This window comes from Pocillopora verrucosa, chromosome 14 (genome assembly GCF_036669915.1).
Source record: "Pocillopora verrucosa isolate sample1 chromosome 14, ASM3666991v2, whole genome shotgun sequence".
In the NCBI taxonomy this organism is placed as follows: Eukaryota; Metazoa; Cnidaria; class Anthozoa; order Scleractinia; family Pocilloporidae; genus Pocillopora; species Pocillopora verrucosa.
Genome location: NC_089325.1, coordinates 10,812,052 through 10,833,481, shown reverse-complemented (window position 1 = coordinate 10,833,481; position 21,430 = coordinate 10,812,052). Strand labels below are relative to the sequence as shown.

The following is a 21,430-nucleotide window of genomic DNA, read 5'->3' as shown; positions in this document are numbered from 1 at the left end:
AAAACAACCTGATCATTTCTTTCAAGTGGGGTATATTTATATCGGGATATAAAAAAGCCAAAATGGAAGATTGATGCATTTCTGCAAATGTTCTGAATGTGGCATCACAAAAACAAAATTCGTTAAGCGGGGAAACCAGAAGAGCTCTCACAAGCTGGGGGCAATGAAAAGTGGTGTCAAAGAGGAGATGGTTTCATTGATAAACTTCTTGAAGAGGCCAGGCCAACAGAAAGATTATCTGATGTTCCGAAAGCTCTTGGGTATTTGAAAGATGCTCTTTCCGATCCAACAATGAGTAAATCAGAAGCGAAAAAAAACAGTGGCAGGATACATAAGAGAGTATGAACAGTACAATAAGAATGTTTGGAAAAAATCTTTAACCAATTGGGCACTTGAAATGGGTTATGCTGGAAGACCAAAATACAGATATCCGTTTGGGGGAGGTTTTGATATCCATACGGTAAATTAGCTAAACCAAAATCAGGTTCCACACTTCTTGGACAAAAATACACTGGACCTTACAATCCACTAGACAAACAATTGAAATATGACAAAAACACTGATCAAATACTTGAGATTCATGACAAAACAATTGAAAAATAGATGCTATTTCAATGCAACATGATGTTGACTATTCTATAAGCAAAGATGATAACAAGTGTAAAATAAAGCGGATCCAATGATGGTTAAAGCTCTCGATGTTGTTCCTTATAATAAAAGACAGTGGGGGCATTTCTTGGCCCCAAAAGTATGATAAACGCAAAACAGAAGCATACAGTTAATAAAACTGTTGTTGAAGCAAGATGTTAAACCAGCAAGATCAGTACCCAAACCAAGGATAAGAACAATTCCAACACCACGAAAAAGTGTTAAATAGATGGTCCAAGAATATGAAGACAATATCATTCCTCCACCACTTGAACTTAGAGATGGGTGAAAACCCACTCCAACACCCAGAAGAAAAAAGATGATTGTGCCAGTTGCAGCTTCAAGGACAAAAGTAGAAGAGAAAAGTAAAGCTCTCAAAGAATGTACCAAATCATTTGAAACAGGTGTGAAAAATGATACAGATCCATTGAAACAAAACATTGGAACAAGAAAAGCCATTCAGTACAGACTCACACAACTGTTGGGTGAAATGAAAGCTTTGAAATTTGTTAAGGACCACATTCCAAAAGATGCCACAAGATGGTGTAATAAATAACACAGCTTATTTTAACAATTCGCCCAAAACAGTAATCAACGTTGCTAATCTTGAAATTCAGGTCAAGAGATTCAAAATAAAATTGCAACTTGGATGTCAGAAGGCTCTGGTTAGATTATCGAATCAGTTGATGGACATTGGATAAATATTCTTCAATATAATCTTCTAAAAGGATCATCATGCATTCAACTACCTACAGAATAAAGAAATTTAACCAAAGGCTTGATTAATATCAAAAATAATAACGATGAATATTTCCGATTGTGTCACATCAGACATATGAACCTACAAGAAAATAACCCACAGTGGATCAAAAGAATAGATTAAAATATGTTGACAAGTTGGATTATTCAAACATTGAATTTCCAATATCTGTGAAGCAAGACAATAAAAACTGAAAATCAGAATAACGTCAACATGAATGCATTTGGTTATAAAGGAAAACAAGCATTTCCAATCTACGAATCAAAAGAAAAATTTGAAGATGAAGTTAATCTATCATTAATGACAGATGGTGAAAACAAGCATTATGTACTCATCAAAGACTTCAACATGTTCATGTATTACAAAACAAAACATCGACAAAGAAAACACTTTTGCATGTACTGTTTGCAACGTATCAGCAGTAAGGAGATACTTAGCAGACACAAAACTGACTGTATCGTAATAAATGAAAAGCAAGCAATAAAAATGCCTGAAAAAGGTACTAATACATTAAAATTCAACAATTTTCACAAACAATTGCCTGTACCTTTTTTCATCCACGTAGATTTTGAAGCAATAACAGAAAAGATTTATATATGCGTACCAGACAATTAGGAATCTTACACTGACGCATACCACAAACACGCAGACTGTGGTATGGTCATAAAGTAGTTTGTTGTTATAATGATAAATACACCAGGCCAGTTCAAATATTACCCGCTGAAGCATTCAAACACACATCAGAAGTCTTCAAGGATGAGAAATTCAAACTCATGAAACAGAGAGGTGTTCGCCCATATGGTTACATGGACAGCCTTAATAAGTTTGATGAAAAACTACAAGGAGGAAATGAATTTTACAGCATTCTTCAAAATGAGCACGTATCCAATGAGCAATACAATGGAATACATTCAATCGCAAGACAATCAGTCAGTATCATGATTTGTATCTTAAATCAGATATTCTTCTGCTTGCTGATGCATTTGAGAAATTAAGAAATACTTGTCTGTAATATTATAAACTTGATCCATGTCACTATTTTACATCTCCTGAACTGTCTTGGGATGTCATAGAATGCACCAGCAATTACCAACCCCATAAAAGGATTCTTTTTAGATTTAGGATAGCCCTAACTAGAAAACTCATTGCGTAACTCAATATTCTTGCAACCTCTCTTTGTTTCGATGGAAGGAGTCTTCACCGTTGATATTAACGCACACTTACGCTGACGGAGTGAAGATTCGAAAATGGTGTACGTGAGTTCGTGTATTTCGTGTCACTATCTTTGCGCCGGAAAAAGAAATGATGCAAATTAGCCGGCTGCACACTGAATGAACCAATCAGAAGGCGGGACTGCTGTACGTCCGAGACAGAGGGAAAGATATTTTCCACGATCACACGAGGAACCGTTAGCGTTAGCAACTTAGTAGAGTAGAATTCGATGGTTGATCCAAACTTCTCATTTAACCCATGAGTTATTTCATATTGGCAAAAAAGGGCATTCAAAACTCTTTTCAACATGAATCCGTTGCTCATCAAGAAACCTCAACAATAGAGAATTTTATTCCATTCGACCACTTCAGAATGAACCCTAGTGTCGTAAAGAAAAACAGCCCTAAGGGTATTATCGAAAAATGTTTTTAAACTCTCCTGAAATGTCTCCTACCAACTTTTGTTTCGGAAAATACAATGTAAAAGATAGGTCACCGTACATATTTAAAAGATATGGTGGGCCAAACTTACCCCAATGAAGCCTGTACTGGCGCCAATCACGCACGTCATTTCATCGGTTCAGGGTACAATTTGAGGTAGCTGGAAACAAAGGTTTTGAAGCCACACTTGAAAAAGACTTGATAGGTAGAAAGTCTCGAGCGAATGGAACAATTTGTTATATAATTTGCGGAAAAATCACGCAATTTTAAACGACATCGACTCAAAATGTTCCTCGAGTCGTGGCTTTCGAGGTCATAATTTGCATCCTCAAGTAACGGGCTTCGAGCACGCTTTTAAATATATCTTTTTTCCCTTTCGATGAATTTTTTTAACTTGTCTAATTTAAAGGGTATAATTTGTTGCCCAAAATTATGAAAAAGACCAAAGAAAAACGAAAAAAAAGGACTATTATGCTAAAGACCATCCGACCTCTTTACCTAGTCCGTTTATTGCAAACAATACAGTGTTCTCGGAATGCACCCGCGCCTATTCGCCTGATAATGTGATTTCTATGCGTAGTACAGGACGCGCAGTGCAATACTAAAGAATCACCTCATAGTATTATGGGACAGAGAATTCCTCGGGTAGGAATGCACTATGGTTTGTTCGAGGTGTGGCCGTCATTTCTTTCAAGATCCACTTTAGGGAAATACACTGCTGTTATCTGGAGGAAAATATCTTAAAATACTTGACATTATAAACCAAACCCAACCAGTGCAGTTATCACTAACGAGGCGAGTCAACAGCAATGATTTTTTTCTAAGGTCGAACTAAAGCCGCACTGTCTCTGTCGAGCGAATAAATGCGTCTCTGACTCTGTATTTCGCGCTACAACTTCTCCAGGTATTATCTTTTCCATTCACGGTCACCTGACAGTATGCCCCTCTATTCTCCGCCTCTTTATATTTTCTGCGGGAAATAAAATGAAAAGAAGACAATCTAGACAATTCTGAAGAGTTTTTTTTCATTTAAAGAAAGCAAAAGAATTAGTGAAATTGACATAAAGAGCCATGTTTGAGCAATCTTCCACTAAACAAGTCGCGATTTCGTTTTGGTTCGCTGATTGGTTGAGAGAGTCGCGCGAGTTTTCTGGACCAATCACTGATCGTAGAAAGAAAACCAACCCAATCCTAAGGAGCCGCCACAAAAAAAAAAACTGACCGAAGCGCGGGAAACGCCATTGACCAAGACTCGTTTGGTTTCAGTTTTGCATCTGATTGGCTGAGAGAGTGGCACGAGTTTTCTTAGACCAACCACAGAAATTGCTCTAATTTACTGAAATCGCGAGAAGAGATTAGATTTTAAAATTAGTCACTTCTATCTGCGAAGACGTGATTCTTTTTCCCAAGACTGAGTGGGATGAAAGGCCGGTGTGAATACGTACCTGGTTGATTCGGGAAACACGAGCTGCGAGTGTTGTTTTGGTCTGGTCGGAAAGGTTTGGTGCACGCGAAGTTTTCATTGATCGGGGTGTTGCTGTTGTTATTTTTCCGTTTTTAGACATAGAAATATAAAAAATTAAATTTGAGAATTAAACAAAGCATATTGAATACAGGCAGCAAGATAAAAAGAATCTTATGTGTGAAAAGACAAAAATGCAAACATGTGCTGACATGATCTAAATGGTTTCAAATAAAAACCCGATTTTTTCTCAACAGGATAAAAATATATTTTTTATTAAGGACAAGTAAAGTAACCATAGCAACACTTCAGAAACAGCCTTAAATTCGGCTTTAAGTGTCTGTTTCAAAAAATGAATTCAGTGACCTCCAATCAGCATAAACCATTTATCTTGCTCTAAAGTTAAAAAAAAAACGACCCACGGTTCAAAGCCACCTTCAATTATCTTAACAATCATGTTGTTTCAGCTTACTGGTTAGTATCAAATTCCTTTCAAGTTTGTAGACTCAAGTATTGGTTAAAACCTTAGTGCTTGGCATTTTCAACAAACCCTCATTATCAAACTGTGGCTTTTACTTTATTGCAGGTCAGTTTTTTTCCAAATTGGAGTTAACACATAAGATCAGTAGCACAGTTCACGTGTACAAACACAGAGAAGCAAACATAAACAAAAATATCTCTCGTACTTTTCCAGCTACAATGCCGAGACTTGGCACAAATAAAAAAGACATAATACTCTACAACTTTGCATAATATCATGAATTTTTATTGAATTCTCATTTTTTTACAAATTTAATTTTTCCAAAAATATGCATAATTTAGGGCGTCACGCGTAACATTCCCATACACAAAATTATCATTATCTTAAAATTTCTTGTGTTTCTCGCAGAAGATATCAACGGAAAAAATCACCTAAAATATCACAATAAATCAGAGATTTCAGATGTATATGTACCAATTTGAAAGACAGACTAACCTTAGAGAAAAATAGCACTTTTTGTTCAAGTGTACAAGCATCACGCTCCATGTTTCAGTCCATGAAATCAGGAGAAACGTATTCCCCTCGGCGGCATAGAACGCCGTGATAGTAAAAAGCTTGTTACAATGGAATTCTCATCTTCTAGAGAGCCAGTCCAGAAAGTTTTGGCGACTTTGTGTATTTCAATCTTGAGAATGAAGCAAATGTTTGATTCCCAAACACTATGAAACATACCGCGTCTTTCCTTAAATAAAGGATGCAATGCCAAATGTAAGCCATCCGCAGTACCGCCGGCGTTGGACCAAACATGTTAATTTCCTGCCGTGTCATTCTCATCTCATAACGAAGCTAACTGCTCATTTTCACGAGAAAATATAGCAAATTGAGGGAGCAAGAAGCGTTTTTCTAAATCCCAAACGTTTTGAAACATTTCGTTCAGGGTTTCAGGTTACATTGAGGAAAGAAAGCGAAAACAGCCGCGCGTCACTTCGAAAACTCTCGACCACTTCGACCGCCATTTCACTCGGCTACGTGCAATCGAAGGAAAAACAACAGCTTTGAAACCACCCTAGAAGCTTCTAGAAGCTTTTTGTTATGTAACAAGCCTGGTACACATGAAAGAGATCATGAAAATGAAAATGGGTGGGGGTCGCAATGCATCATGGGTAATAGAGAAATTGCTGGAAATTAACCGAAATGTCCCAAAATAAAGCAATAAGTGAAAGAACTGTAATATATTCTCTAAATAAAGAGTTTCAAGAGGTTTTTGATTCCTCTATAAATATTTTGTATTTTTCTTGCATGTTACGCTATTGTTCATATGTACTGTGCTACTGATCATAATTCAAAATTCATATAATTGTATTACTATTCAAGTCATACCTGGAAGCTTTCACATCACATGGGTGAACAGATCTGCTTTCAGGTTTAGAGCCCTCTGAGGCTCTGATTAGTAATTCCTCACTACAAGACATGAGTGCCTCATCAAAACCAAAAGATTGATTCCAAAGAAGAGGGTCATCTGAAGAAGAACCATTCTTATCATGCAGATGTCATAAGATCAAGAATCAGTTTACTGCTATAGATAAAACACCACTTTTAAAAGCTGAACCCCACTTTTAAAAATTTAAAACCTCTCAGGAAATATTTAAGGTCACCTTCTGGAACGACACTGTAGTTCTCCACCTTTGGCTCAGTTTCATGTGCCCTAATCTCTATGGGTGTGGTCACAAAAGAGGTCCTGCTTTTTGTAACTGTTCCCAATGCAGGGGTAGAAGCTGCTCCAGGGGTCTTGAATGGTGGAGGACAGTGTGATGCTTTTTCAGATTTATTCCACTCTCCTGTTGGTGTCCTTGGTTTGTTTAATACTCTCAAATTATCAGCTTTTGTTGCTGACCTTGTCTGCATTTCTGAAGATTGCCCTTTAGAGAAATTGCATTGAACATTGTTTCCCACAGAACCAACATAAACTTGTTCGGTGTTAACATGACTACCATCTGAAATAAAAGATAATATAGTGTGAAAAAGGACACAGTACATAAAAACTTTCAAAAATTACCATCAGGTTGATACTTCAATGAATAATTAGTAGGAAAGTATTTGCAAATACACCTGCAAGAGGGAAGTTTTCCTTCATCATCTCAGATGAATTCTGGTCTTCCTTGGTTTTTCTCACAACTGTCTTCCCAGGTCTCCTCATAAGATTTACATCATACTGAATAGTACCCTAAAAAATTAAAACTTCAGCATTTCTATTGTACAAAAAGTTTGACGTTAAATTGACATCAATTAATTTAATTAGCAATTTAATGAACTCATTAAATAAATAATAATTGCAAGCTATGAACCAAATTGTTTTTTTGCATATAGTACATCAAGTATATCAAGAGTGTGTGAGTAATGGAGCTTAAAATAAAGAATGTTTGATAAATATTATTCTAAGCTAATGAGTATTCAAATTGATTTTTAAAGATCACCCTCTTGCATCATTGTCTTACACTATAGTTGGATTTCTGCTTCCAGGAAGGCTACTGATACTTACTGATTTTGGTTGTTTGGTAATGAATTTTAAGTAGTCCTTGTCACTAATGCAGTTTCCAAGTGATTCTCCAAAACTCCTACATGAGGAAACATTCAGGTAGAGAAATCAATGAAGCTTTGGATTAACTCCCATACTTAATACAGAGCACATTTATCCATAATTAGCAATTCTGGATAAGGTTGAGCAAAGTAAGGCCATTTGCCAGTGGTGAGCAGATCAATTGATCAGATTGACCTGTGAGAAGATGGCAGTTCATGATAATTATAATTACCTACTTGTTATTTGACTGCAGAAAAAATATGGCTAGATAGTAATGCATATTAGCCTTGGAGCAAGCCCTTGTCATTTGGGCTGAAGGACACTCATTTCTTCACCCGCAGGAAGATTTGAGAAGAGTTAATGAGAGGTTTGCTGCAGGTCTGGATCAGTCCCAAACCCTTTACAGACCTCTTGCTGGCTCATATTACTCACCAAGCCTCATACTTTCCCACAGGCAAAGAAATGCTTTTGCTGAAATGATAGGGAAGGCCTGCTTGCAAGCTATGTGTTTATAAGCAGTTATATTTGGGTCAGATGGAGGACGCTAGGCCAATAAATGGAAGAAAAAGGTTTCATTGTTATACAACCATAAATCAATAAAAAGATTATTTCTTTAATCATAGAAATCAGCTTACTTGAGAGCTCTTTTCAGCCCATCTGTGACAGCTTCTTTTCTTGCTTTTTCAAGAGACAGAGCTTTGGATTTCATTCCTTCTGAGACTCCATAACCAATGTCTTCATGGTACACACCATCCTGTAAAATATCACCTAACATTTTAAATTTTTCCCTATTACACGCTGAACACTGTTGCTCAAACTTATGAAGCTCATAGTTGGAAGATAAAATTCTGCAACTTGTTAATAACTTTTTAAACATGGATTTAAAGCATCCTCAAGCTTAAATTACTAATCAACAATGGCTGGCCTGAGGTTTGATCCCTTTTAAAATAAAAAGGGTACAAGAAATTTTTTTCCTGTCTTACCCTTGCGAAAAAGTGTATTATTGATAGTGTTAAATACTCCTTTCAATGTCAAAATGTCACCACCGACTGTCGGCCGACGCGTTGACGAACGCTTCGGCCAACGTGTTGTCAGGATCGGATTTGTTACCTTGCCCCTTAAATTGACACTATCTCTCACCTTTAATTGGACTTTCACGAAAGCACTAACTCCAACATAGTATTTGTTTGCCACCTGATCTACAAAATCTGAAAAACCAACATGCCAGTTGTGTTATTAGTGACATGATAAAAAAGTATTTTTGTCGATCATTATTTTGTAAACGAACATTTGAAAGAACACAAGTGAATTTCCCTTACCTATGTTCTGATGAGTTACTGAATGTGACCAACCATTGAAACCAAAGGTTTCATTTGCTAAATTGATGAGTTTCCATCCTTCTACATAAGCGAGCTGAGGAATGACATGCATACGTAATTACGAATCAGGAACGTTAAATATGCTTTCTCTGACATTGCTGATTCTAATTTGTTTTGTAACAAAAATACCTTTTGCCCGCCGGCCCCTGCTCTTTGGCTGATGTACTCTGGGCCAAGCTTCTGGTTTAATGCACTCTGAATCGCATCGCGCTCTTCAGATGTAAAATTTACCTGAGAATCAAGAGTTGGAGGAAATTTTACGAAATATTCTCAAAGTTAACCTGATAACTTCATAGGCCTTTTTGAGACTCACGCTTCCAAATAAGGGCCCAGGTGTTCTATTATTGTTACACATCGCGTAAATTTGCCCTCCAGTACAATTTTAACAAACAAATCAATATTCTTCCCAAGCGAAAAGTGAATTTTTTTTGCATAGAGGGATAGAGGATATTTTGAAAATTGTCAACATTGACTGCTCAGCCAATCGCAACGTAGCAAAAGCAAAGTCTTGTGGGATATCTAGATACTTCTTGTCATAAACCAATAAATTGCAGATATATCATCCGGGTTATTTTATCCGAAAAATGGCGTCCAATTCGAAGAATCACTATTTGTCTGCGATCTTGTGATGAGAATTACACCTTAAGAAACTCCGCGATCTTGACATTGCAGGCAACAACGTTGTCTTGGCTGTGCATTTTAAATTAAGATCAAAAACAGAGCTGGATTGCAAATAACAGTTAGCGCTTAATTCGCTTGAAACAAAGAAAGATCAATCCCCAATGGCTGCGAAAAGAGAGGAAACTACTTCAGGTATTAAGTCTCCTTTGTTCACAGCCTAATAGGAATCCGAGGTTTGCTTTCGAATGGCAGTTATTTTATTTTTCATTTTCATTCTTGAGACATGTTGTTTTAACCCATCATTTTGACGAGTGCTCAGCATATTTATTGAAGACCAACATACACATTATTGCATGGTATGCAAGCTTTACCAGTCTCAGCTTAGACTAATTTTAGAAATAACCAGATATTCATTTCACAGGTGAGCCCAAATACAGCTTCACGCTTATTTTCATCTCGATGAGATAAAAAAGCCACAACTGAGAAGAAGAGATTTAATACCTCAAAATAACGAACATGATATTGTGATGCTGAGACTTATTTTATCTATATTTTTATAGGTTATTATTATTTGTTTGGATTATGAGAATGAAGACAGTTAAATGGAATTGAAATTAAATCTCTTTGAAACCTTTGAGCTAGTAAAAATTTGAAGCACTACACATACTTGTAGGTGTTAAAAGTGCCCGGGTCAGACTTGACGTGTTGCTGAAAGATCTCATAAAGAAAACAGAGGAAAGGTGAATTATTTTTACTAGTTCTTTTACTAGAATGCCTGCCAAGTATGGTGAAGTTAAGCAATTTGAAAGGAAGTATAGAATCAATGTCTAAGACATTACAGAATACAGCACCATTTTTAACCATCCACCAAATGAGCAGATTTGTTTGGTTTTTTATTCATTATTCCCCTTTTTTTCATCCACTGCCAAGCAAAAGGAGCCACTAGAAATATGCTCCTTCAAAAGTGGCCTTGTATTGTGTAGTTGTTCCAGATCAATAATTACAAGTTGAGAATGAGAGTCACTTTTGCAAAGGAAAATTACAGAGATGCAAATACACATGAAGTTTGCAATATTAATTTTGTTGTTTTAATGGTTTACAGTGGTGAGGGTGAAACAAGCTCTACAACAGGAAGGTAAAAATATATATGTACAGTATCCTATTACATTTGAGTATAGCCATGTAAGTTAATGTTTTTTTTGTTTGTTTGTTTTTCTGTTTTTGGTGTCTGTTCTTATTTTGTTTTCTGGTTGATTGAATAAATCACGGTCCACTCTCAAATATTGATTAAAATACAGGAAATGGTTTGAACCCAGGGATAAGAGTTGATTGGATAGTCTTATGATTCATTTAAGAATGTTCTTGAGAAGGACTGTTATTGGTACATTTGAACCTCAATTATCCCGACTCATAAATCACAGGAATTGCTAATTAAACAAAAAATTGGGAAAAAGTTGTTTTTTCTTTGTTGTTTAAACAATTGTTGTTTGCTCAAATTTACATGTTGGTTTGATATACATGTATTACTCTGTGTGTGTAACTGTCAGAGAGTGCAGAATAAATTTTCTGAGTGGTACAACAGTGTAAAAATCAACAAAACTGACCAATCATGACCAACTTACACCACTTGAGTCTTATAACCATCAACATCACAACTCTACTGGGTAATCAGAATACATATACCAAACATATAACAACTCCTTGCTTAAATCTGATGATGACTTTCACTCAGGTTGTTGACACATCAGTCACCATTACCAATGACAGTCTTGCTCAGGGCTACCCTCACTTGAACAATCTGGCTTCACAATCAGTTGATCAAAATATTATTAACTAAAATTAAATTAATTTTCTTTACAGTTCTGCAGCTTTTCAAATGCCACCACCCTCAACACCAACCAAGAGGTTTGAATGAATTGTTGTTGTTAGCAGTTGGACACAGTTACATTAATTTTATGAGTTTTTTTAGGAGCCCTTAAGACCACCTTTAAATGACTCAAGACCCTGTCATAAAATGATAATAATTATTATTTTGTTATTATTATCATCATTACCATTAATTAATATATTTCACGTTTTTAGATGTGCATATTTTTCCTCTCTGTACATCTGTTTATACCTGAGTGATGTGTATTGCCAGTGCTGTTATTCAATTTTTTCTTTCCTTGTTTCATGTTATACAACGCTTGCTCCAAATAAAGAAGTGGTTCAGGTAAACACCTTTTTTTATATTCAGATATTTAATGGCTGCTTGGGAAGTATTTGTCTATTCACAAAGGTTTATAAAGTTCTCAGTTAGTTTCTGGGTGCAGAATGACTTCTTAATGAGTTGTTCTGTAAACATCTGAACATGTCTTCCATCTTCTGTTATAGGAAAAACACCAAGGAAAAGACGCAAAAAAGATGTGGGGTATGATGGTAAGTATAGCAAAAATGGCATTTTTGTGAAATGATTTAGTTGTGACAAATTCATGGCAAATTTTTGTATTTATAGATTATATTGCTATGATGTTACCGTAGTTTGTCATATTTTGTTGAGGGGCCTGAGATTTTAGGTAACTTTACATACAAATTATTTTCCCTCATTTCTGTTAAGTGTGATCACAAATATTTTCAATTTGTCTTCCTTTGCAGATGCAGATGGAAGTAGTCAGAACCGTATGTACTTTTTTTCAAGAAATATTGCTATTATCATTGATTTTGTGTCATGCTTAATGGTTTTCTTTACCCAATGAATTTAATAATTTTATGATTGGCTTCCTTGAAAAATGTTTGATTCTGCTTTCTATTTGTTTGTTTTTGGTCTTGATCATGACTTTTGGTGGATATACTTGTCACCTTAGCAAGGTAAGATTTATCTGAGTGCCTTTGCACAAAGATTAGCTTAGTACAATGCTTTACTAAATTGAAATGTGTTTCAGTGACTGTGCTACTTACAGTTTTGGATCAAATCTATCTAACTTTTCCCTTTAACCCTTATGTAACCTTCTAGGATCTTCAATGGTTTTACCGAGTTTGACAGTTATCAAATGTCAGTGTCAGTTAGATACTAGGTATTTGCAATTAAGTCATTTCATTAAATCTTCAGGGTGTTTATAGGGCAAAAGACGGTGTATAATACCTCTCCTTCAAACCAATTTCTTTGGTTAAATTTTGATGACCTGCAATGCTTTTTATTCAGAAAGCATAAATGTATTTTCTTGTTACTTCACACTGTTTTTCAGCGGCTGCTTTAAATTTTCAAAGGAGAATCCAAAATCTCTGCTCTGCTTTTGAGGTTACTGTTGTAATACTTTGGAATGTTTTGTTCCCCCTTGGCTTTTTACCTTTGTAGCTTTGTCATGAAGCTGTTTGATCGCAGTGTGGATTTTGCCCAATTCAATGAAGACACAACCTTGTATGCCCTGGCTAGAGCCTGGATGCAGAACAAGCCTTATGGAACCAAGCCATCTGATTCTCAAGAGGGCAACCAAGATGGTGAATCTCCAACAAGCAGCCAGGAGAGTGTCATGTCTTCTTTGTCCCATAGTGTAAGTAGAAAAAAAAAAAGATGAAAAAGCACTGCTACTCTGCTTTCTCAAGTTTTAACTGCTGTGTATTCCATTACACAGATGTAAATCTCTGACTGTTTTGAATTTCTTCTTACAGAATGGTGACAGTGATCCTAAGAATGTTTACAGGTAACTAAGAAAGAAAATGCTTGTAGCTAGTCTCAGATCAGATAATGATTAGGGCAAATCCCTCACCAAACATTCATTATATTAGAAACCCATAAGGCCAAACTCAGGTATGAGGGCTTTTTGTTTTATGAGGGTGTTTGCTATGTTATATTAATCTCTTTTCTCCCTATAAAGTTTTCCAGATCCAGTGAAATCAATTGAAGACTTTAAGATGAACAGTACTCTTTCAAAAGGAACACTTTCACTAGATATTCATTATGTAAGTAGATATTTTATGTCTTAGAATTCCTAACTTGTGTAGCTGGCCTTAAACTTTTTATGGAAAAAAGTCCAATTGCAGGCCTTAAACTTTTTTTTAAAAATAAACTCCACTTGCTCTGACAAAGGGCTAACACTTGAAACATCAGCTTTTTTACCCTTTACGGTGGCCAATTACATTTTCAACTAAGTTGTTAACACTAAATTACATCTGCTATACTCTCTCACCAACGCAGCACCACGGTTTCTTTAGAAACTTACCCCCCTTAAACTTTCTATTTTGCTCTCTGTTACAGAGAAAGGTAAAGCTAAACCAAAACCATCTTTTATTGCTTGATTTTTGCGAGTTAATTAGCAATCTTTAACCAATAATCTTCTAGGATATTGATAAAGCTCCACCAGTGAGTGATCTTAAAAGAAATCACATGGACAGGTGGAAGAAAGTCAAATCCAAGTGAGTAATTAATGTCAACTTTGTTCACAAGAAATCATCCATGGCCCCTTAGCTTCCAACTGGGTCTTGCGCCTCAGTGCAGTTTTAACCCTTTAACTCCCAAAATCTCATGAGTAATTCTCCCTACTGTCTGCCATGGTATTGGATCAACTAATAATCCCCTAATTATTAATATTTTTCTTTATTCTCATCACTTGTCTGCTTGATATTGTACTGATATTGTAAGGAGAAATTCTATCTTGGTCAGTCATGAGAGTTAAAGGGTTAAACTTGTCTATTCTGGGATCACTGTACATTAATCCGCTAATTTTTTATTTATTTATCTCAAGGGTATATCTTGGTATGAATGATTTTTCTAAGATTTTTGGACTTGTGTTAATTTTTTTGTCTGTGATCAAGGATTTTGAAAATGTAAGCTTTAATTTCTATTTTGCTATTTCTGTTGCAGTTGGAAAGATAGCTCGTTTAAAAGACAAGCCTGCTATGCACCAAGTATAAAAAAGATACGAGAACTCTTTGAGCATCAATAGTCAAGAGAATAATGATCTTAGACTGTCTAAATTTAACGTTTTTTTTTTTGAAGAGTTCTTTTAATGTGCAATGTAAATGGGTATGAAAATATACAGTGCACCACAATTAGGTTGTACATCTGTATGTATCATCTTGTATTATACATGGTCATGTAGACTGCAGTCATTCAGAACTTAAAGAACAGGAAGGTAATGTGGAAAAAGCTTTAGATTCATCAGAAATTATGAACAATAGCTGTATAGGTTACATGTAAGGCCTTGGTTTTTTCATGTCTGAGATAAGACATGATTCATAATTATAAGAAATTTGACAGAAGGAGCATTTTAGCATCAGAGAAGGGAGAATTCTCCAGGTACTACTTGGAATTTCCTAGCTAGATTCTAATCCTTTGACCCCAAAGTGTGATTAGCATCTAATTATTTTTCTTGTAAAATATTATGGAAACACCGGTTAGAATAAAGGAAATGATCATAAATTCAGAAAGTTCTTGATTGCTTGACAAATTTTTCTTGTAAGCTCTGTGAAGAGTTACCTACACAAATCCATGCTAAAAGCTTTCAGAAACAGTAAACAAGTGAGAGCATTTTATACTGACTTGTCACTGCTCAAGGAAGTTTATGTTATGTTTTGCAAGCATTTTATTTTAATGTAAGATACTGATCTTTAAGATGCTCTGAAGTCATAATTTTGTAAACTACAACAAGCTGCCTCATAAAATGATAACCAAACCAGGAGCATGGAATAGACTTCTTAAAATTAGTAATAGATTTAGATTAACTGTCTTTCATCTCACAATGCTCTATTTTCTTATAATAAAAAAAATTTACAATAATTCTCAATAAAGTTGTTAATGAATAATATATTAAAACTAGTAATAACCATGGATTAGAAAAGTCGATTTTTACCAACATGATAGTATATACATGTGGTTGGCTGTTACATGGGCTTGAGGCCCTTGCATTAAATAAATGCAACCGGTCAGCTAGTCTAAGAGGACCTCCAAACCCTTAAATTGCATGCCCCTACAGATGAAAGCTTCAAAAATAATATGTGTTCTTCAAACACAAAAGTGGATGATAAGAACACATTTAGAAAGAAATGACAAACTTTTTTTTCTTCTGAAAAGTTTCCAAAAGTGCATTGTGATCATTTAGACGAGGCACATATCAACATTTCATGTAATGATTCTATGGAAAATATTGAATTGTCCCTTTGTGTTATTACGACTTTTCAAATTAGCTATGTTGGTGATTACCATTTATACATGACAAATTTCTGTCTTTCTTCTCTGCAGTATCCTATTGCCTAATCATTCATGAACAATTTGCCACCTGTTACTAAAGAATATCCCATCCACAAGACAACTTTTGATTTAATTCATGTAAACTGTTCATGATACACAACTCATCATGTTGCTAAGCTCTAGTTTTGTACATGAAAACGTTTCTGTTTCCACACTAACAAAACTAAAGGTGAAGTCTTGAACAGTATGCATCGATGAGGTGCAATATGGATGATGAGACGTGTAAGGTCAAGTAAAATCTGACTTGACACCTCCGCCACCCCCAGAGGACCCTCCTCTGCCCACCCCCTGCAATGAAGGACATCTTGGTGGCAAAGGAGGGAGGACTAAGAACCTGGGGGTAACATAATTTAATATGCTAATTACTTCAGGGAGGGGATAAAATTGTTTCCTACTCGTAGTCACTGATTGTGGCAAGCTTCGTGCGGTTTGCACTCAATATTAACCCAGGACCAGTGAATAAGTGAATGATGGCTGATAAAGAGAAACGACCCATTGAGGTGTGTACCTAGCTAAAGTCATTCGTATTTTTGTACGACTTGGAGAACTGCTTATCTAAGCAGATGCGCGCCAAACGGCGAAAGACAGTTCAACGTTCCGAATTTAATATCAAGAGTCGACCTTTTAGCGTTTGAGTTTCCATCTGTTTCAAAAAGAAAAATTCATAAGTACATTTTACTTAAATTAGGAAAAGTATCTGCCGTAGTTCTTTGTCGAGTATGTCATGATGAAGATCCATGTTCTGTTATGATTTTAATATCCGCCTGTACATGTAGGTATCATGAAAGTGAAAGTACAAATTATTTACTTAATAAGCTACAAGTCATTTTCAAATCCTTCCTTTCTCTATTTCTTCTTTAATTTTCTTTTTTCAAAGGTCTTCTTTTCTTCCGCTAGCCATGAGATTCAAAGCAAAATGCTTCTTGAATTGTCTTCCAATTTAGAATATTTCTCACGTGATTAACAGAAGTCGTACGTGATAGTCGAAAGTTAGGCTTGTGGTCTTTCTATTTTATTTTGCTGAAATATCAATTAACTCTGTTTTGCTGCCGATTCAAAAAATACTCAACATAGTGTGAAAGTTCACGAAAGAATAAAAAATGCGCCAATGAAGAAACCAGAGTGAAATGAAAGCTCTTAGTCTTAGTTTGATCTTTGAGGCAGTTCAGACTTCGAGTTAGGAAAAAAACTACAATTTCTCTGCAATCCTTTGAAAATGCTGTTGCATATGAAAATTGCCAACTTTCCCAAATCAGATGTTGTACCACAAAATGAAGGGCACATTCCAATTTTACTTCTCACTGGTATGAAATAGCACGTCACCGCTGTATTTAGAGGCTCTAGTATTTAGAACAAAAGCTTTCATTTCATTCCAGCTAACAAGTTCCTCATTCTCAGTGGTGAAGTTTGCACAATGTATACACCTATTTTAAAATGTTGGAAATAATTAACTCTTCAATTCCTACAAGTGACCAAGACAGAATTTCCTCTTTCAACATCAATAAGAAATCAAGTAGGCAAGTGATGAGAACCAAGAAAAAGTATCAATTAAGGGATTATTAGTTGATCCAATACCAAATTCTCAAAAGAAACATCAGAAGAATTGTACAGCAGATAGTAAGGAGAATTACTAATGAGATCTTGGGAGTTAAAGGTTTAATAATGATCATAATTTGCATCAGCTATTGCACCAGACTAAAGCTTCAACACTAGATCTGACATTTATCTTACATCTGCACCACTGCAAATTACTGATGGACATTCTAGTCTCCTTGTGTACTTTTAGAACAGCTGTTGTTCCTAATACGGACATTTACAGAATGCAAATAGGGCTTTTACGTGATAAAATTATTTACTGAAAATTGACTTGCAAGTCTTATTTGCACAATAATTTCAACAATTTTTACCAATTTCTTGCTGTCTTGTTTTTGCTTGGAAAATTGGGTAATAAGCTATGTTGGAATGTGTTTGTTTCATATCTCATTTGTTATACTTAGTGTTGTTTTTATTACTAGATCTTGAAGCCATAAACTCTGAGAATTGTATACCAGACAGTATTGAAAAGTGAAGGAAAAATTTTTGGTTATTTATTTTGGAGACAACTCTTGTAATGAAGTTTAAGCCTTTGTCTCATGGTGTAGCCAATGTGGATATGGATTATGTCATTTTGACTGCATACTGCATAGATAGACTCAATAGAGTAGGAAAGCTTTGTGACAGCAGACACTGGAGACAATATTTCTTAGAAATCTTGCCTTACAGCTGTCAAATATCAGTCACAGCTGGGTGTAGTGCTTCATGAGGTGATGCATATTCCATCAACCTTATTGTCTGAGGAATACCACTGTTATACAATTGAAACACTGTGATCCACATCAGAAGTGATTACATTATCAGAAAATGATTAATGTTTAGAAATTATAATATCTAGATCTTGCAAATAAAAGGGTTCAACCTTTCCATTTCTATTCCAGGGAGATCCAGTAGACCCTTCATCAGGGATGCCTCCTTCATATGGAACAGACAATGCTTCTCCCCCTCTTATGATGAAGCAATGGGTAAGTGTACCTGCATGGCTCTCTAGAAAAATAAAATTCAGCTCTTCATGCTGCAACCATTTTGGTTGCTCTGTAAGTTGAAAACAACTGCCTCTTTCTCTTGGATGGTCTGAGTTAAACATTTAAACCCTAAGAGTGACCAGCTTCTAATTTCTCTTTACAGTCATACTGGTGAATCGTTCATTTAGATCATGAGAATAAAGAAAATGATCACAACCTCAGAAGCTTTGATCTTAAAAAAATTCTCATTGTCAGTACAAAATGAAATGTATAGCGAACAGTATGGAGAATCTTCATACTGATGTTAGGGTGTAAAGTGTTAAACTGTGAGGTGCCATGCGAGTATGAAGAATAGAAATACTGATGGTGGTAAAGGTTAGTGCTACTTCTAATTTCATTTTTTTCTTTCCTCTATAAGGTCCACCACCTTCATATCAGTCCTTGTTTGGTGAAATCCAAGAAGCACGCTCCAGTTCCAGTGGAGTGCTTGACCTTCTTGAAGAAACTCTTTTTGATACTTATTGGAACAAGTAAGAATTTGTGTCACTCTTTTTCAACATAAAAGATCCTGTATAAATTTGAAAAAGTCACTGCTTCATAGAATAATAACTTACAGGGTTTTTATTAAGTCTAGTGATTCTCAGAAAGTTATATTTACTAAACCAAAGTGTGGAAAATTAGGGTAAGGTACAGAGTATTTCCTTAGCTATACCCTGAGAACAGGTCGTCATCTATGATAGCACTGCAGGATGTGTGTTCTCTGCCTGCAGGAAGATTTTAGACAAGCTGGGAAGAGGTTTGCTGAGGATCTGGTAGTAATTATCAGCACAAGACCCCTTGCAGACTTCTTGCCCTCTTGCATTGCTTTTAAAAGGCTTCATACTTTTCCCTGGGCAAAGTTACAATTGTGCTGCATGCAGTCTAAATTAGCTGTAGCTACCAACTAGTATGACCCTCTGAAAAAACGCCTAGCAATGTCATTATGCTCTGAGGGTGGAACTACAAGGAAGAGGATTCAAGGTTGTTCCAGGGCAGCTGGAAAAGAACTACTGAAGCAGCTACAGTAAACAGCCCAAACCAGAGCAAGATGGCTGGTAGTTTCCACAGATCTGTGGGGGTATATGGGGAGAAATCAAGTCTGTTGCTGACTAGCTGAGAGCCTCAATTTACTGTTGACAAAACTTTATCTCTACAAATTGCTATTTCAAGTAGTTTTAATTTCTTTCTTTGATATCATTCTTAGTTGGTGTACCATAATGATTGGGCTGGTCATGGCTATTCCATAGCTATGATAGTCATAGGTAAGTGAAACCTTTACCTGTATGTCCATAATATTGGTTGATAATGTAAATTAGCCACTGTTAAGTAGTTCTAAGCTGACATTTTGAGTGTATGCACTTTGTCATGCGCTCTGATGTATACTTCCCAGTGATGCTGGAAAACTTGCTAGAAACTTAGCCCCTCTCTTTTTTACCTCTATGTCTTAGAACTTTGACAGTGAAATTATCAGGGCCAAAAGGGGCAATCTCAAATCGGATTTTGTAGAATTGATGAAAAGTTGAATACCTTTAACAGGAGCTAAATACAAAGACCAGTGCCCTGTAGAAGATAAGATTCCCATCTATCTTATTGTTGGTGGAGCTGTGGGTGTGTTCAGAAACCTCATCTCCTTGTGTCAGCGGGCCACAAAATCCAATAATGATGAAGATGAAGACGAGAAGAAGAAGCGCCCTTTTGAGGGCATCCTAGACTGTTTCCTGTTTATCTGGTTATTTGTGGAAATGTCTGGATATATAAGAATTATAAGCCCGACTTTACTGACTCTGGAAGTGAAGAATATTGTAACCAAACGTTGTATCTGTTTGCATTTTGGTTAACAACCTCCACATACATTTTAGCAGGGGTCATGTGTTGTTGTGTGTGTTGTGTGGGTGTTTGTGCTGCAATATTTAATGCTGATGAATGAAATCTCAAGTGTTAAGGGTAGATGCAAAATTGTTACCCATATGGACAGGAATGTGCCACTGAAGTCTACAAAGACATCATGTAGTCACACAAAATTGCCATTAAGGCAGTCATAATTTTTTTTATAAAGTCATAGGTGATCAATTCAAATGAACCACTGCTCACTTAACTTACAGCAATGAGTTACTCTCTAGCTAGTTCACCCAGATGTGGTTCTATGCAGTTCTCTCCAATATTGTGCACCCATCATTCTTTTGGTTTTTCTTGTTTCCCATAATTAATCTAAGATATTAAGCTCTTGCTGCAATATACTAGGTGGCATTTCTATGCCATTGAATTGATACAAAAGGTGCCTTGAAATATGGAGTCATTGAGTATTTAGGTGCAACTTCATCAGAGATCCTGTAATATTTAAGGAAGACATCATAATATGTATTTCAAAGCACTGTTTTGCATTTGAATTGGTATTAAGTGATTTTACAAAATCTTACTTTTCTAGACAACAGAGCAAGGAAGCTCACCCTTATAAACAATTTTGGGTGTTGTACTCTAGTCTGAAACAACATTTCAGGGTAGCAAGCAGTTTAGCCTATTTTTCTGCAAGTCCCACTGACTTTTGGAATTAATGATTCTTAATATTAATATATTAATATTAATAGTATGTAATAATCATGGAGACTTTGTAGGTTTTGATTTCTCTAGAATAAAATTTGTATCAGGGCTATAACTTTCTAAAGGATTTTCTCTTAGTTTATGAATTCTAGTAGATTTTTGTTCTGATTGCTCCCAGCCATAAGAAATCATGATCTGTGAACATAAAAATTTGCATTGTACTCATACTTCTGTAGAGTTTTGTCTTTGTTTTTACTGCCAAGGGTCCAACAGAGGAAGAGCATATGGAACTCTGTCTTTTTTTTGTGAGTCTTCCGAGTATAAACTTAACCCTTTCACTCCCAAGATCTGATTAGTAATTCTCCTTACTATCTGCCATACAATTCTTATGATGTTAGTTCAGAGAATTTGGTATTGGATCAACTAATAATCCCATGATTGATATTGTTCTCTATTCTCATTGCCTGCCTGCTTGATATTGTATTGAT

The 21,430-nt window shown here is 35.8% G+C and overlaps 2 protein-coding genes and 1 pseudogene across 2 annotated transcripts; 2 read left to right on the top strand and 1 right to left on the bottom strand.

Moving 5' to 3' along the window:
- Positions 1–2,443: 2,443 nt before the first annotated feature.
- LOC131773847 (DNA repair protein RAD52 homolog) lies at positions 2,444–9,407 on the bottom strand. Its single transcript, XM_059089804.2, has 11 exons — positions 9,274–9,407; positions 9,090–9,191; positions 8,901–8,994; positions 8,722–8,789; positions 8,217–8,335; positions 7,543–7,618; positions 7,113–7,227; positions 6,659–6,997; positions 6,384–6,522; positions 4,506–4,597; positions 2,444–4,030 (listed from the first exon to the last, which is right to left on the bottom strand). The coding sequence occupies exons 1-11, from the start codon at positions 9,313–9,315 to the stop codon at positions 3,987–3,989; spliced, it is 1,230 nt and encodes a 409-aa protein (XP_058945787.2). The 5' UTR covers positions 9,316–9,407; the 3' UTR covers positions 2,444–3,986.
- A 123-nt stretch (positions 9,408–9,530) lies between these two features.
- LOC131773830 (protein lin-37 homolog) lies at positions 9,531–15,328 on the top strand. The gene is made up of 12 exons (XM_059089786.2): positions 9,531–9,773; positions 10,255–10,321; positions 10,684–10,716; positions 11,442–11,486; positions 11,783–11,793; positions 11,955–11,999; positions 12,216–12,243; positions 12,916–13,111; positions 13,230–13,261; positions 13,436–13,520; positions 13,900–13,973; positions 14,422–15,328. Exons 1-12 carry the CDS (start codon positions 9,743–9,745, stop codon positions 14,501–14,503), a joined length of 729 nt encoding a protein of 242 aa, XP_058945769.2. The 5' UTR covers positions 9,531–9,742; the 3' UTR covers positions 14,504–15,328.
- An 856-nt stretch (positions 15,329–16,184) lies between these two features.
- LOC136278111 (transmembrane protein 272-like) lies at positions 16,185–21,057 on the top strand (annotated as a pseudogene).
- Positions 21,058–21,430: the final 373 nt, after the last annotated feature.